The sequence below is a fragment of the Dermochelys coriacea genome, chromosome 24 (assembly GCF_009764565.3).
Source record: "Dermochelys coriacea isolate rDerCor1 chromosome 24, rDerCor1.pri.v4, whole genome shotgun sequence".
Classification (NCBI taxonomy): Eukaryota; Metazoa; Chordata; order Testudines; family Dermochelyidae; genus Dermochelys; species Dermochelys coriacea.
The window spans coordinates 3,144,467-3,161,592 of record NC_050091.1 but is presented as its reverse complement, the minus strand read 5'-3'; the positions used below and the strand labels follow the sequence as shown (position 1 = coordinate 3,161,592).

Genomic DNA, 17,126 nt, shown 5'->3' with positions numbered 1-17,126 from the left:
TAACCCTTTACAGGTGAAAGGATTTTCCCTCTGGCCAGGAGGGATTTTAAAGGTGTTTACCCTTCCCTTTATATTTATGACATATATGAAGACACATCCCTTTATTTACAGGTGTGTTTCAATAAAATAGAACATGCAGAAATACCCCAGCTTTAAAACCACAGGTCCTTAGAAACAGTTTATGTTCCCCTTATTTTGTAAACCTGTGGATCAGAGAGAAGAAGTTTGTTTCTTCCCCCACTTTTTAACAGAGGTGAAAGTTATAGTATGTCTTGTAAAGGAATAAACACTTTAAAATACAAGCCTGTCTGAAGACATATCTCTTCATTTAGCTCTTTGCCTATGTTTCAATAAAAAACGAGCATGCAGAAACACCCAGCCTAAACACAAACCCTGACTAAGAAAAATTTTTTAAAAGTTTTCTCCTATGCTTTTAGTGAGAACAATTTGAAGTAGCCTTTTTAAGTTAGAGGATTAGAAAAGAAGAAGACCACTTTGAAAAAACAAGTCTATGTGAAGAAACAATTTTTCATTTAGCTCTTTTGCATATGTATTTCAATAAAAAGTGAGCATGCAGAAACAACCCAGGGTAAAAAACACAGAAAACCTGTTTATAAAAGTAATGTATAGTGATAAAAAAGTCCCCCCCCCGTGTTTTAGACTAACATTGGTCATTTTTTAGTAAGGACAATTTGAAGCAGCATGATTTTGCAGCAAAGCCACTGTCAGCAAAAACAGCCTCTGTAAGTCAGTGGATCAGAGATGAGAAGGCAGCTTCTTCGCTTGCTTTTTAACAAATACAAGTGAAAGTTATATTAAGTTTTGTAAAGGAATAAACGCTTTAAAAGACAAGCCTATCTGAAGACAGAGCCCTTTAATATTTTTACATGTGTTTCAATTAAAAAACAGAAAAGTGAGCATGCAGAAAACACTCCAGAGCGAAAACCGCAGAACCTTAGTAACAGCTAGTTTATATTTCCCTTATTTCGTAACCCAGTGGAGCAGAGAGAAGTTTATTTTCCTCCCCACTTTTAACAAATCCATGTGAAAGTTATATTAAGCTTTTTTCTTTTTCTTTTGCTTATTAGTTTATGCAGAGTAAGTAATTACTACCTGGTGGAGCAAACAGCTGTGCATATCTCTCTATCAGTTAAGTCTGCAGCTTTGGGTGCATGGATCAGACCTGGGTCTGTAGCAGGCTAGTGTGTCTGGCTTGACAAGGCAGGGTTCTGGAGTCCTAAGCTGGCAGGGAAAATGGGCTAAGAGGTCATCTCAGCACATCAGGTGACAGTCCCAAGGGGGTCTCTGTGACCCAACCTGTCACAATGGAGGCTTGGTGTGAATGAGAATCTGGCCCTGCGTCCCGGGAGGGCTGCAGGTTCTCTGCTACATAAAGGAATGCGCAAAGGAATTGAAGGTACCTCCCCATGGCTGGCAACTCAGAGCTGGGATAGGGACACAAATCCGGGTCGGGTACGAGCAGGAAGTGCTGAGCAATGTGGGGAAGATGGTGACTGAGCCTGGGCCCCGAGGAAACCCTGCAGTGAGTGTGATGCCACTAGCAGGGTTACCCCAGAGATACCAGGGTCATGACCCTGTGGAGTGCAGAGACCTGGGAAGGGCCTGGGCAAGGTCTGGGAAGCCCGGAAGGGCCTGGGAAGAACCAGGCGCTGGAGCAGCCATGAGGACTGAGCAGTGTACTCTGGGTTGGGCATGTAGGGACTGTTTACACTCTGGGACAATAAACCAGCCCCTGGAAGGGGCACGTTTAGACATTGGGGTCTTTTTAAAAAGAAGGAAACTGAGTCAGTTTCTGTTCTGCTGGCAGCTGCCAGAGGGTGCCTCTGAGCAGGGCTGATTCTCCACCACATCTCCCACCACACGGAGGGAGCCAATACTTCCCTTCCACCCCCCCAGTGACATCCACTCTTCGGAAGCTGCAAGCGAGCGTCCCCCCGGAGCATCCTGCGGGCTGGGGAACGCCCAGGCGGGATGACCTGTCGCAGTGGAAGCTCCTGTGCTCTCAGTCCCGTCTCCGGTCCCAGCCGGGGAGGACGTGCACCGTGACGATTCCAGCGCTCAGGGTTCCCAGCACCAGCAGCAGGACGATCCCCTTGACGTGGCAGTAGGACAGCGAGGAGGCCAGGGCCAGTGGGGGAGCTAAACAGACAAAGATGATGGTGTCAGTTCATGCAGGGGGCAACCAGCGATACCCGAAAAGCACAGAAGGGGTGGGGGTGCCTGGGAACCTGCCCCCCACTCCTTATGGGGCAGGAGGAGATGCTGTGTGAACAGGGCTGAGTCTGAGCCTGGCCCCGCTGCTCTGGTGTCCCGTCTGGGGAATCGGAGTTAGAGGCTGTGTCCTGCCCCCAGAACAGGAGCCCCCAGTACCCAGAGCGGGGCCCAGGGGGCTCTGAGGCGGCTCAGACTCCTCTGGAGCAGAGTGAGGTGAAGGGGCCCAAAACAGCCCCTTGAGCCCCCACTCTGAAACCCTACATCCGCCCCCCCCCCGAGCAGCTCATCACACCTGTGCAGGGCTGGGCTGGGACCCCCCCCCCGGGCAGCTTGCACTGATGTTCCTGCTCCTCCCCCTGCTACCTCCCAGGTAGGAGCCTTCTCAGAGTGGGGGGAGGGGATGGGGGGGCTGATGCAGCCCCTTATGTGAGTCAGTGTTTGAGATCAGGAGTGTTTATTGAACAAACTTCTCAGGGTCGCCCCCCAGTATCTCAGCCTGTGCACGGCTCTCCTTGGGCCCAGGCTGCTCTGGTGACACAGACGAATTGAGTGCAAACCGCTCCCTGACTGGCAGGTTGACAGGTTAAATCTGCAGCGAGGTGGCTTCTGGGGCTGCGGGAGGCCAGGTTCTGTCTGGTATCAAAGGCCTGGGACCGGTGCAAAGGCAGTGACCCGATGCCAGCCTCCCCCCACCACCATGTGAGTGCTGGGCAGCGCCATCCTGCAGGGGAAGTTACCTGCACAAAGGTCCTTTGCAGAGCCCGTTGTGGAGCTGGCACTGACGGGGTTCTGGGCTCTGCAGGTGACGGCCAGGTGAGCATCACGGGGTACCTGGGAGATGTGCAGAATGGACTCATTGGATACCACAGCACCCCCCGCTGGGTGAGTCCAGCTGTAGGTCACCTGCTCCCCTCCATCCCTGACGGTGCAGCTCAGGATGTAGTTACATGTGTCTTTCACACAGGTCACTAAGTCACAGAGGACAGTTGGCTCCAGTACTTGCTCTGCACGGGAGACAGAAACATGGAATGGGCTAAAAGAAAAGGAGTATTTGTGGCACCTTAGAGACTAACAAATTTATTTGAGCATAAGCTTTCGGGCATCCGATGAAGTGAGCTGTAGCTCACGAAAGCTTATGCTCAAATAAATTTGTTAGTCTCTAAGGTGCCACAAGTCCTCCTTTTCTTTTTGCGAATACAGACTAACACGGCTGCTACTCTAAAACATGGAATGGGCTCAAATTCCTATAGCATCTTGCTAGCCGCTGCCTGGATGTGCTGGGGGAAGCGGAGTGCAAGGAGCTGTCTGGCTCCTCACAGCACAGTTGGAGCAGGGGCAGGGGATTGGGGTGACCCTGCCCCAGCTGGAGGTGGGGGGAAGAAGGGAGGGATTGATTGGGGGTGCTGGAGAAGTGTTGGCCAGGAGGCCCAGCCTGGAGCTAGTTGAAATTCCTCAATGGGTTTCCATCAGAAAATGGGGTTGTGCTGGAATTGGGGAGATGGGGGTGGGGCCTGCAGAAAGCGTCCGGGCAGGTGAGCCCTGGCTTGGGTGCAGGAAACCCGCGTGCCAAGAGGAGTTTGGGTTTCTGAGGAGCCAGGGCCGTGTGGGGTGGGAGCAGTGGGGCAGCAGCCAGGGCAGGGGAAGAAAGTTGCAGAGGCGAAGTGGGCAGAGAGGCAGAGCTGGGGGTCGGGAGTGGAGGGGACAGGAGCGAGGAGGAGGAGAAGCAGCCGCCCTAAGAGGTCTGCACAGACGCTGGGACCCTGCAGCCCTTGATCTCCCAGAGGAGCTTCCTGAGCAGGACGGGTTCCCGCTTCCACCGGGGTTCATCGGCCCCACACTTACCCGCAGCAGGAAGTGTTTGTAGATGATGCCCATAGCTGTGCTGATTTTAGCGGTGTAGGTGCCCATGTCCTCCATCCTCAGGCTGGTGATTTGAAGCGAGTTGCTGTTGTCAGGGACTGTCAGGCGTCCCTCGTAGGATGGGTCTGACACAATGACAATGGGGGGGTTTCCTGCTGCTACAGTTACTACACTGGTGCTTGTGTTTACTGTCCAGGAAACAGTTTTAACTTGCTCTGCTGGGATCCCCAGAGGGAAAGTGATGGAGTCCCCCAGCATCCCGCTCAGCTCCATCGCGCCTGCCTCTGCTCTGCCGTACCCTGCCCCACGAGAGAGAAGAACAGGAGCCTTTAGGACCAGGTCGACCATATGCCCCATCACGGGGACGCCAAGCCAAGTCCCCTCCCCAGCCCTTGTGACAAGTTCCCCCAGGAACCAAGAGCGCTGCTGTTCCCGGGCCAGAGAACAGCCGGGGGAGGGGACGGTACCGTTTCCTTTGGAGCTGGACCCAAACCCTCCCAGATTTCAGATCCTGATGTCCAGAGCCCCATGGCCGGGTGCCTTCAGCCCTGGGGTTGGGGCTGGGATATTACAGAGCCAGGGGCCAGCTGTCAGATGTGGATCCGGATCTGGCTTTTGAACACGTCAGATCTCAGAGGGTTGAGATCCAGTAGCAGTAGGAAGCTCTTTCCCTCTGCTGTGATCCAATCACTAGAGGGGACGGAGAGCCGCCCTGTGCCAGAGCGGGTTACAGGCTTTCACAGGTGTTTTGCCTGCCCAGGTTGAGTGGAGGCTGATGATCCTGTTACAGCCCATTGATGGCCGAGTCTGTCTCTCCCCTTACCCACTCGTCTCTCTCTCGGGGGATCTTCCAGTGGGGTCCATCACCCTGGTATCTGAGCACCTCCCAAGAGTAAGGGAGGCAGCTTTGATTCCCTTCTCCCTTCCCAGCAGGCTCGGGCGGTTTCATGATCCCCACTGGACCTAGCTGAGTGGGGAGTGACTCTGCTGAGTTGGGGGCTAGTGCAGGATATTTGGCTGAAGAGGTGACTTTGCACCTAGCTCTGAATGTGGGGAGGATTTTGATTCCCAGGGGTTAGGGACCTGCCTAAGGGATGGTGCAGGGGGGTTGAGCTCAGGGGGAGGGGTCTGCAGTGCTCCACAACCAGCTTGAGGAGCTGGAGCTTAGAGCAGACCCTGCAAAGCCGCCTTTGGCTGGGGAGCGGGCATGAGTCTCCCTGGCCCATAGCAGGGACTGTTTGTGGGGGCCCCCATTTCCCTCCTAACTTTGTGGAGGATTTGAGGTGGTCCCCCAAAGCTCCATACATTTCCCTGATGCACGTCCCGTCTTTTTGGACCCTGTATGGTCAGCGGGAGATGAGTTCACCCGCAGTCTATTTCAGGGGGTGCATTAGACGCTCTCTTTCCAAGGGTACCAGTTAGGACTGTGTCCCCCTGAGTTTCATACAGGGGGTGTGCTCCCAGGGGGAGCTCTTCACTGGATTGTGAGTTCTGCAGAGAGCTGTTTCTCTCAGCTTGTGTCCCTGGGCAGGGGGTCAGTGTTTTCTTTTCAAACAGAGGCACTGTGATTAAGATAGGAAATGGCTGGTAATCAAATGAAGGATTTGGAAGTGGTTAGATGAACCTGTAAAACAGGAATCCCTCTGGGGGGGGGGGGGGTTTGAGGAGAGAAGGCAGGGGACTCAGAAGAAATACAGCCAAGCCATTTGAGCCAAGGCTACATTCAGAACAGAGGAAGGTGTGAGGGGCATAAGTGAAAAGAAGGGGCCAAACCCCAGGGCAGGGCTCGCAATGGTACAGAGAAGTTCCCACTGTACCTGTGGTACTTATGTGGTCCCATCACTGCAGTATCCGAGCGCCTCCCATCACAGCCCCTGGGTGAGGTAGAGCAGGGCTGTTATCCCCATTGTACAGATGGGGCACTGAGGCACACACAGACTAACAGCCAGACTTTCACAGGTATTTAGGCACAAAGTGGGATTTTCAAAAGCGCCTAGAAGGTCCGGTGCTTTGTAAACCCCACTAGATGACTGGCTGCATCCTTGGGTGCCTAAAAACCTTTGAAACTCTGTCCCTAAGGCACTGACCTGAGGTCAGACAGGAAGTCTGTGGGGGGTGGGGTGTTGTGTTAAAGACCCTGCTGGAAAGAACTAGCCTTTAAAGAGAAGCGAATGCTATGTTGCCAACTCTCATGAGTTTGTCATGAGTCTCATGATAAATATCTTTTCCCTTAAAACCCTGGCACCTGGAGTCAAGTGATATGTGATGATTTCAGCCTTCATTCTTAAAGAACAATGAAGTCTCTAGCTCTTGTGGCTGTGGAGAGAGCTTCAAAATGTGACCCCTGTGCACCTTAAAGGCTCAAAAAGCAGAATGTAAAGAAAAAACCCACCAAATCTATTATTTTTTTTATATAATCTGATTACTTTAAAGCCAATCTCATGATGTTTGAACATTTGGGGTTGGCAATACTCTGAAAGTGACTTGAAAGTGTCAGGTTTCAGAGTAGCAGCCGTGTTAGTCTATATCCGCAAAAAGAAAAGAAGGACTTGTGGCACCTTAGAGACTAACAAATTTATTTGAGCATGAGTATAAACAGCTCAGTTTTACTCCTGTTTAAAGTCATTTTCTAGTCTATTACTTCTAGTGGGGTAACACCCCTAGAGCCCGAGGCAGGTGCAGTATAAACTCACAGGGCCTTCCCCTAATAGGATGTTTCCAAAAGCTAAAGGATCTATTCCAAGCTTGATGAACTGCAAAAAAGAGATAGAAAGTCCTCTAGGTTTTTGTACCATTGTTTCAAGAGTTGTATTCAAGAGTTAGTAACAAAGGAAGAATATACACTAACATTTTAAATCTAAGCAGTGTCCCTTAAGTGACTTGACACAAGAGGCCAGAACATGTTAGTATTAGAGCTGAGTGGGCCTAATATTTATTAAATTTTCTTTCTTTATATAGGAATTATAAACTATTATCTGATAGGAGCACTGTACCTCTGTTATTATCTGCAAAAAAAACAAGAGTTTTCAGGTGCCCAAGTAGCCTCTGGAATCACGGTTAAAGTGCCCCCTTCTCCCCTACCAAAATCTGAAATTACGGCCCTGTCTCTGCCACCATTTCCTGCCCTGGAATTTAGACAGATCACTCACTGCCATGCTGTAAAACCAACAGGAGCAAGAAAAGGGAAGGCTGTAGAGCCCCCTCCATCCTGACAGCGAGGGGCAGGCAGAGCGGGCAGCCGTCAGTCCATGTAATGTGTGTCCTGAATGAACGGAGCCAGAGCAGGTTGGCCGGCAGGGTTTCCTGAGTGGCCGATCCCTGATGGTGTGAGGAGCTGCAGAGAAATGGCCTGCCCCACAGCTCTGCAACTTCCCCTGCGAGATGCTCTTTCCTTTTGTGGTAAGTTGCGCAATGAGCTCAAAGCAGCCGAGTTCCCTAAACCCCGCAGGGTGTGTCACTCTGAGCGCCAAGCTACACCCAGCCGGGCTCCTGGCGAGGGGTCATGTCACCTTTGGTCAATGCAAGCCCAGGGCACTGGGTTGGGGAAGGCTCCTCTCATGGGCCTTGCTCAGGGCTGAAAGGGGCGACGGGTGGGTCTGAAAGGGACACGGCTCCTGCAACATTGGATAGATCTGTCTATTGCATCCGAGAGCCTGCCATGCTAGGAATTGTCAGAGCCGGGGGAGGGGATAGCTGAGCTGATGCAGTCCCTTAAGTGAGTCAGTATTTGAGAGCAGGAGTGTTTAAGAACTAAACCTCTTGGGGTTTCCCCCCACATCCCCGCTAATATCTCAGCCTGCGCACAGCTCTCCTTGGGCCCTGCCAGACGCTGCTCTGGTGATACAGACAAATCAAGTGCAACCTGCTGCCTGATTGGCAGGGTTACAGGCTAAAATCTGCAGCGAGGTGGCTTCTGGGGTGGAGTGGGAGGTGGCAGATTTGGTTTGGGGTCAAAGGCCTGGGATAGGCACAAAGACCATGACACAAGGCTAGCTGTCTCTGTGTCAGCACTGGGCAGCACCTTGCTGTCAAGGGAGTTACCTGCACAAAAGTCGTTTGCAGAGCCCGTTGTGGAGCTGTTCCTGACGGGGTTCTGTGCCATACAGGTGACGGCCAGGTGAGCATCATGGGGTCTCTGGGAGATGGTCAGAACGGGTCCCATGGACACCACAGCGCCCCCTGCTGGGTGAGTTCAGCTGTAGGTCACATTCTCCCCGCTCTCCCCCATCCCTGGCGGTGCAGCTCAGGATGTAGTTACAGGTTTCATTCACACAGATCACTGAGTCACAGACGATAGCTGGCTCCGGTCCTTGCTCTGCGTGGGGTGCAGAGAAACGTGGAACAAGATGAAATCACAGCAGCATCTTATTAGCTGCTGTCTGGAACTGCTGGGGGAAGAAGAGCGCGGGGAGCTCTCTGCATCTTTGCAGCATGGTTGGAGCAGGGGCGGTGGGGAAGTGTGATGCTGTCACAACTAGGAAGTGGGGGGCAGAAGGAAGGAAGGTATCATTTAGGGGATTGGGGGTTGCAGGGAGGCCCAGCCTGTAGGCTTGTTGGGGGTCTGAGCTGATCAAAAGTTTCCAGTGACTTTTTTTCTGTTGGAAAAAGTGGGTTTGTTGCAATTGACGTTTTCCAGGGGGAATCGTCCATTTCAGTGGAATTTTTTAATTTTCCAAAGCCACATTTGGAAACAAACAGTTTCATTTTGAACTGACATTTCCACTCAAAGCACCATTTTATTGGCACAGTAGGTTGAAACATCTAAGTAACCAGTCGAAGCTTTGAAACAAAACTTTTGCTCTGATTGAAAATTTTCCTTTCTGAATCGAACATTTTCAAACCGTTTTGTTCCATGAACATTTTTGCTCCTTCCACTTTTCCTCTTGATGCAGAAAGAAAACCACTGTAGAAATACCGGCATGTCCTGCAGGATGGGAATTCTGTCTGACCAGCTCTGTTGGGGTGAAGATCAGTCTGGAGTTCTGTGGAGGAGATGGATGAACAATGAAACGCTGGGGTGGGTGAAGGAAACCTACATGCCAAGATTTCATAGTAGCAGCCGTGTTAGTCTGTATTCACAAAAAGAAAAGGAGTACTTGTGGCACCTTAGAGACTAACAAATTTATTAGAGCTCACGAAAGCTTATGCTCTAATAAATTTGTTAGTCTCTAAGGTGCCACAAGTACTCCTTTTCTACATGCCAAGAGGAGACTGGGTTTCTGATGGACCAGGGCTGTGTGTGTTCAGGGAAGGGGCTGGAGCAATGGGGTAACAGCCGGGATGGGGGAAGATATCTGCAGAGAACAAGTGGGAAAGGGCCGTAGAGGAGGAGCAAAAAGGCAGGGCTGGGATGTGGGGGAGTGGCAGGGACAGGAGCGAGGAGGAGGAGAAGCAGCCGCACTAAGAGGTCTGCACAGACGCTGGGACCCTGCAGCCCTTGATCTCCCAGAGGAGCTTCCTGAGCAGGGCGGGTTCTAGCTTCCACCGGGGTTTCATTGGCCCCACACTTACTGTACACTTTATTCGTGTTTATGTCAGCTGTGTATTGTCCCGTATCCTCCATCTGCAGGGGGTGATCTGTAGGGAGTAGCTCTCGTCAAGGATTCTCATGCGTCCGCGGTAATTTTTTTTTGTCTATCAGAACGACATTGGATGGCTGCCCTGCTGCGACAGTTAGTAAACTCTTTGTGTTTACTGTCCAGCCAGCGTTCTCGAAGTGCTCTGCCGTTGGGATCTCCAGAGGGAAAGTGACCGACCCTCCCAGAATCCCACTCAGCTCCATCGCGCCTGCCTCTGCTCTGCCGTACCCTGCCCCACGAGAGAGAAGAACAGGAGCTTTTAGGACCAGATCGACCGCGCGCCCCATCACGGGGACACCAGGCCAGTTCCCCTCCCCAGCCCGTGTGACATGTTCTCTCAAACACCAGGGGGTGCTGCTGTTCCCGAGCTGGGGGAGGGGACAGTTCCTTTTCCCATGGAGCTGGGCTCAAATCCTCCCACATCATCGTGTCCAGCGCCTCGTGGCCGGGCCTTCAGCCTTGGGGCTGTGATTGGGCTATTGCCGAATGAGGGGCCAGTTGTCAGATTTGGATCCGGGTGTGGCTTTTGAATGCATCAACTATTGGGGGACAGAGATCTGGGAGCAGCAGGAGGCTCTGACCCTTTGATGTGGAGCAGCCACTAGATGGGGAAAAAGGCCCTCCCTGTCTGGAGCGGGTTACAGCGGTTACAGGGGTTTTTCTGCAGAGCCTCACGGGAGGCTGATGATCTCATTACAGCCCATTGAATGGCTGATGCTGTCTATCAAATGTCCACACCCCCATCTCTTTCTCCGGGTCCTGGGGAATGGGGGTCATACTGCCAACCATCACAAAAATAGTCTTGCCGCTGTCTCCATGTTGCAAATTATCTGCCAGTGCTCTAGCAGCTGGGTCCTGCTGGTGCCAGGGGAACCTCAAACGGGCGAGTAAAGCAATTAGCACCTCGGAGGCCTGTTCCAAACTCTTCATGCCCCTTAGGGTGCCTATCCCCTGGGACCGGCGTCATTCGGTCCTTTCTAGGGCTGGCAGCTGCTGCTCAGGCTGGAACTAGCCAAAGTGGCATTTCTGTTGGATGGACCTTTGGTCGGACCCAGTATGGCCATTCTTAGGTTCCAGTGATAACGACTGAAATGTACAGCTAGGCTGGGTACGAAAACTGCTGCTTCAGAATATATTAGAAGTTGATTGACAGCTATTTACGCTGTCAACATTGCATGTCAAAATGTACAATGACAAAGCTGGTTATGCAGTCGTCTTGTAGCCCTGTCGGTCCCAGGACATTAGAGACAAGGTGGGTGAGGGCACATCTTTTACTGGAGCAGAGAGACCAGCCCTGGAGCGACCCCAGAGCTTTTCGAAAGTTTGCCTCTCTCGCCAACAGAAGTTGGTCCAATAACAGATGTTACCTCCCCCTCCTTCTCTCTCACAATAAAGCTTTAATGTTTTGCATCTCAAGGTCTGCCATTAAAGAATTACTTTCTGACCGCCCCCCCGATGTCCTGCGACTGTGAATATATAAATTGATAAATACTGAAAAATGCTTAAAATCCATAATCCAAACACCGCAGGAAGCTCGAGGGGTCATTCGGTTGCTGTGAGCCCAGTCAGCTCTGCCCGCCACACCTGTAGCAGGGCCAGGCTGGAAGGGAGATGCTAAGAAAGGGGAGACCCTGCCCCGCAGGGGGCTGGCTGGGAAGGAGCAGGGACCCAACAGCCCTCATGGGGAGAGGGAAGCTGGGCTAGGGATTGAAACTGGGAGACCTGACTGGGCCTCCCTGGGCAGAGGGAAGGCCCTGACAGGAGACTGCTTGGAAGTACCTGGGATGATTCCTAACGTAAGGCCCTGCAGGGGCAGAAAAGTGACTGCGAGCTGAGTCCAGGGGGTGGGCAGATGGGTAACGGGAAAGGGGCAGAGAACTAAGCTGAGCTGGGACAAAGGCTCCTATATTTTGTGTCTGGTTGGACTCTGATGCCCTGGAAGGGGTCAGTGTGGAAGCTCAGTCCCAGCCAGAGTGGTGAACCAGGCGAACCGTCATAGCAGGTGGGAAAGCTAGAATGGAGGAACTGAGGCAGAGCACCTGCAGCACCATGCCCAGCCAGGAGGTAGTGGCAACCCATTCTCAGCCAGGTTTAGGGGGGCTCTGGAGGCTGAGTTTCTCTAGTCCCGACCTCCCCATCTGAGCCCTACCTCGGCAGGGCAAAGGAGCAGGATGGGTCCAAATCCAGGCCCATCGACAGCTGGGCTGCTGCGGCTCCGGTTTGCAGTAGGGGAGTGAAAAGACCCCGTTGCAGATGCAGACGTCGCCCCAAGCAGCAAGGAAAGCTCCTTGCACTGGCCCTTCGGCTCGCTCAATCCAGCCTCTCTCTGTCCCAGGTGAGGACGTGGACCATGCCGATGGCTGTGAGCAAGGCTCCCAGCACCACCAGCAGGAGAATCCCCTTCACCTGGCAATAGGTCGCTGTACTGCTTGACCCTGCTGGGACACCAGCGCTGGCGAAACCTGAAGGAAGAAACGTGACTGGGTTAGTTCATGCGGGGAGCGATCGGTGACGCCCTGTGGTTGCTGTACCCATAGAGTGCAACAAGGGAAGGGGTCAGGGAGCCTGAGAATTCACGCCCCATGCTGCAGAGATCTCTGCCAACCTGACCCGGGGGCAAATTCTTTCCTGATCCCAGCTTCCTGCCATTGGATCTCATTGTACTCTCTTCGGCTAGATTAAAGTGGCCTCTGCTATCAGAAATCACTGAGACTTGTAGGCTAAAATCCAGTCACCTGCCAACTTTCTCTTAAACGGAATAGACTGAGCTTCTAAAGTCTCTTCTTATAAAGTGCATTTCCCAGACCTCAAATTCTTGTTGTAGCTTTTCCCTGAACCCTTTCCAGGTGGACAGTTTTTGATCTGCTGTTGCTGGGGCAGATTTTATCCCCAAGTGGATTAGCTACAGCTACCATCAGAAATGACACATACAGCAAGAATGGCTGTTAACAGGACTTGTTGCTGTAGAAAGTCACCTTCACAAAATTCCTGGAGAGAAATTGATTTTGAGCTGCTGCTGACAGGGTTCCAGGCCATGCAGGTAACAGGTGAGACCCCACTTCCGAGTCTGTGTGAGATGAGAATGGATGCCCCACTGGAGACAACAGAGCTCTCTGCTGCCTGGTTCCAGGTGTAGGTCACGTTTTCTCCTCCCTCCAGGAGGGAGCAGTTCAGGGTGACGTTACACGTCCCATTCACGGAGTCCTGCACAGGGAAGATGTTGATGTCTGACTCTGTCAGTCGTTCTGTTTGGGAGGAAAGAAAACCTCATCAGTGATGACAGCTGACTCTGGCACCTGCTGTGCAGGTGAATTTGGAAATCACGAAATTCTGAAAGGGGGAGGAGATGAGAGAGAACAAACAACCCCTGAGAGGTGTTGTCACGTCGCTCAGTGCACAACTGGAAGGTGCTCAGTTACCACTATGATGAGGGCCGTGGAAGAACCTACCCAGAGCGGAGTGGCTGGATGAGATCCAGGGAGGGGGGCTGCAAATCAGGTCTGAGTTTGCCGTGCAGTATAGCTGCAGAAAGGCCAAGAGCACCGCTTCCTTCTCACTTCAAACGGCTTTGGATCAGGCCCTGCGTGGTTCTATCTAAGGTGCTTAAATGGCCCCCATAATGGTAGTGTCTCTCAGTCTTTATCCTTGCAGCACCCCTGTGAGGCAGGGCTTTAATCCCCATTGTACAGCTGGGAAACTGAAGCACACAGTGGCTAAGTGACTTGCCCAACGTCACGCAAGAAGCCTGTGGCAAATCAAGGACTTGAACCCGTCCCCCTGAGTCCCCAGTGAGAACCCAGGCCCCTGGGCTACCCTTCCTCCCCTTCTGGCCTGAGCTCCACCTGGAAAGGGTTCAGAAAAGAGCGACAAGAAAGATCGGAGGCCTGGACAACCTGCCTTATAGCAAGGGACTGAAGAGGCTCATGTGTCTCGCTCATCAAGAGAAGGCTACTGAGCCACAAGTGTGCAGAGTCTCACCAGCAGCTGCATGAAAGCATGCAGGGGCCAGGGCTGGGAGATCACGACAGCGAGACAAGTATTGAGAGCCTGCCGGTGCCAGAGGGCAAAGCTCACTTCATCCAGTCACTGCCATGGAATCTGCCACCACCGACCGTCCTCCCTCTGCCCCCGGCCGCATCCCCCATCAACGCCCCTCATGGCAACAAACTGAACAACCAGCATCCAGAACCATCCATCTGCTGTGGAGAGAGAGGGGCTGAACTCTCCGCCCGGGACTTACTGTACACGTGCAGGGTGAATCTCTGGAAGATGGGGTCAGTGGGTCCTTCTGTGGCTATTTGTGCCGTGTATGTGCCCGTGTCTTCCTGCCTCAGGTCCGTGACTTGCAATGAGTAGCCCCCATCAGGGACTCTCAGTCGCCTTCTGTAACGTTCATCTATCACTAGGGGTGGGGCTTGTTTTTCTGGATCCACAATTGCTATAATTGATTTTTGCATTCCAGGCTATGTTGGTAACCCGGCTTCCTCTTGGAAGCCCAGGAGAGAAAGTGACCGACTCTCCCCAAATCCCGTTCAGCCTCGTGGGCCCCGACTCTTCTCCGGAGGCTCCTGCAGCTGGGAAGAAAGAAGAAAAGGAAACCGTAAGATCCAGCCTGAACAAACCCCATCCCCGCCACCTATCACAGACGGACCAAGCTCTCCCCCCTGGCACCTGTTCAAATATCTCCACTGAAAACCTGCCGCAGAGTATTTATCGCCTGTATTACCGTAGGGCCGGGGAGCCCCTGTCACGGACCAGGCCCATGATGCGAGGCGGTGTAGAAACACAGAACGGCAACAGTCCCTGCCCCATAGTGCTGCCCCTTTGTGGGCCTCTGGGATATTATACTGCCCATCAGTTTATTTCTGAGGTGTCTGTTCTTCCCTGGGACAGCCGTGCAACTTTACTGAGGGCAGGGGGGGAAAGCCGGCTGCACAAGCCCTGCGCCCAGAGTCTAGCAAGAATAGAGCTGGGTGAAAATGGGGAGGGAGCTGAGATGGGGGGAGGAGGTTTTTAGATGCAGATTAAACAAGCCCCAACCCTGGGAATAGGCCAGTCCCACTTCCTGATCCCAGTCCATCGCGGACAGATTGAGCCAGTCCCTCTGCCCCATCCTAGTGGAATAGGTCTATGGAGAACCTTTGGGGACCCAAGGAGGCAGTGGACTGGGAACCAGACCTGCTTTTGGCCGAATGCTGCAGTTTTGGGGCTGTTCTCTGGCTCCCCTGACTGTCCTGCTGATCTCTCTCTGGCTGGCTGGAGGTGTCAGAGACTCCATCCCTGCCTGTGCTCGTCAGCCCTTCAGTGGAGCCCTCGCTGCCCGAAGTGCCTCCCTGCCCTCTGTTTTCTCTCTCTTCCTCTTCTGCTTTCTCCTCTTTTCTGCCCTTCTTTCCATCCCCCCCTTCTGGTCGTCTCCTTGCCTGCCAGCAGCCCTCTCCCCGCCTTGCTCAACCAGATATTACTGCAGATTCACGTCACCTGAGGGAGAGTGCTGGTCCCCATCACGATAGTATCCAAACCCCTCCCTCTCTCTAATAGAGTTCTTCTCCTAACACAGGGGTTGTCACCCCCACCTTCAGAGAGGGGACCTGAGGCGCAGAGAGACTAAGTGACTTGCCCAAGGTCACACATGCAGTCCACAACGGAGCAGGGACTTGACACCCAGCCCACGGAACCGCCCTGTTTCTCAGCCTTTGCTTCTGGCCCTGACCAAAAGTGGGAAGTGCAAACGCTCACCAAAGCTTCGAATCAGGTTTGGAGCTGCACAGCAGTGTTGTCTACCATGGATCCAATCCACTGCTCTGTGCTAGTCCCTGGCCTGTAGCCAGCCCCTTGGGAGGACCCCCGGCAGCGTGCCAGCCCCCCAAGGAGTTGCCCTTTTCCGCAAGAGCTCTCGGCTAGGCAGACTTTGCTGTCCAACTCTGTTAATGCACCTGCTTTGTGACTTGCGAAATACCCCTGTTTAACCCTGCTCCACACAACTCAGCCAGCGCATCTCAGTCCGGACCCGCAGTACCCAATGCTATTCCAGTCTAGAGCCCTCCACACAGCTCTGTCTAAGCACGTCATCCCTGCTCTCCTTGCCCCATGCTGCTGGCCTCCTGAATCCCCTCCCCAGAGCTGGTGATGTGCCTGGAGCCTCATCCACATCTCCTGTAGCTGCAAGTCTCACTCAGACCGAGACCCGGTGCCAACTGCGCTTTGTGATGGGAGCAGCTGTCCGAGGACGTGCAATCAGGAGGCCTGTGTAGGCATCACTGAGCTACCTTTGATCAAGCCAGCTGGCTAAGAACAGCAGTGGGGCTGGGGGGGCACAGACTAGCTGTCTGAGTATAGCCAGTCCAGATCCCTGGGTACCTCCTCAAGTGGTTAGTCCAAGTCTCCACTCGTGCTGCTGCAGCTTCACTCTAATTACAGCTGGCTAGTTTTCCTCTAGCTTGCTGGGCTGTGCCTACAGGGGCTGCAATCACACCTCCCAATTGCTGTGTAGACAGACCCTCGGTGAGCCCAGATGCCAGGTTTTTTGTTAATATCTTTTCAAATAAAACAAGGCTATCCACCCCAAATGGGCTACAGACAACCAGCTTAATCGGATCTCTAAGACTTCTAGCTACGACCACGTGGCTGGCCTGCTGGCTTATTGCTCTTTCACCCTGCCCTTTAGTTGTCACTTACCTACAGCTTGGAAAGCCAGCAGGAGGAAGAGAAGGGAAGGTGGCAGAGGTCTAAGCATTGTAGCAGCGCAGGACAGGACAGGTTGCTGAGCCTGGAGTAATCAGTCTATATAGCGGATACCCAGACCAACTAGGCAAAGAGCTCAGAGTTGCTGGACAGGAGGATCTTGTGACTCCCCTGCTGAAAGGTCTGTAAATAATATAACCCCCAGGTGCTGTGCAAATTTCCCTCGCTCTTTTCTGCTCCTAAGAACTCTGCAGAGCAGGTGAGAGTCTGCATGTGTGTGACTGAAGCTGAGCAGGGGTTTATGGAAAGGGAAGGTTTTGTTGCTCAGTAGAGGAAGTGGTGTAGAGAACAGGATATTCGTAGTTTTGAAAGCTTGTTTTTTAATGGTCTTCATAAGATCTGGTTGAAAAACCAGGAAACAAATCAGACTGATCTCTATGGAATTTTTTGCCCTGGCTTGTTGCAATTCAACATTTCTATGACACTTTTAAAAATTCTGATCACTGCTGTAGCTGGTCAAGACGGGTGTGTGGTGGCGGCAGGAGATAATTCTGGCTGTTCCCAAAGTGCAGGACATGGGGGGGAATTTTAAATAGAGCTGGTTGGAAAGTAGGTGGTGCGGGCTTGCAAGGAAAACACTGATTAGAAGAAAATGGGTTGTGGGGATTTTCAGCAGAAAGTTTCGAAGTTTGGTTCTGAAACTTCCCACAGTGGAAAATGGGAAGTTGTTTTGTTTGTTTGTCTTCAGCTGCCAAAACTGTTTCAGCCGCT

General features: G+C 52.6%; 1 protein-coding gene across 1 annotated transcript; it reads right to left on the bottom strand.

Annotated features, from left to right (window-relative positions):
* Positions 1–28: 28 nt before the first annotated feature.
* Positions 29–14,247, bottom strand: LOC119848036 (SLAM family member 9-like). Its single transcript, XM_043502202.1, is given in 6 exon segments — positions 29–2,160; positions 2,973–3,239; positions 4,074–4,394; positions 8,137–8,317; positions 8,319–8,410; positions 13,915–14,247. Coding segments are annotated over 6 exon segments (1,215 nt in total). The 5' UTR covers positions 14,132–14,247; the 3' UTR covers positions 29–2,023.
* Positions 14,248–17,126: the final 2,879 nt, after the last annotated feature.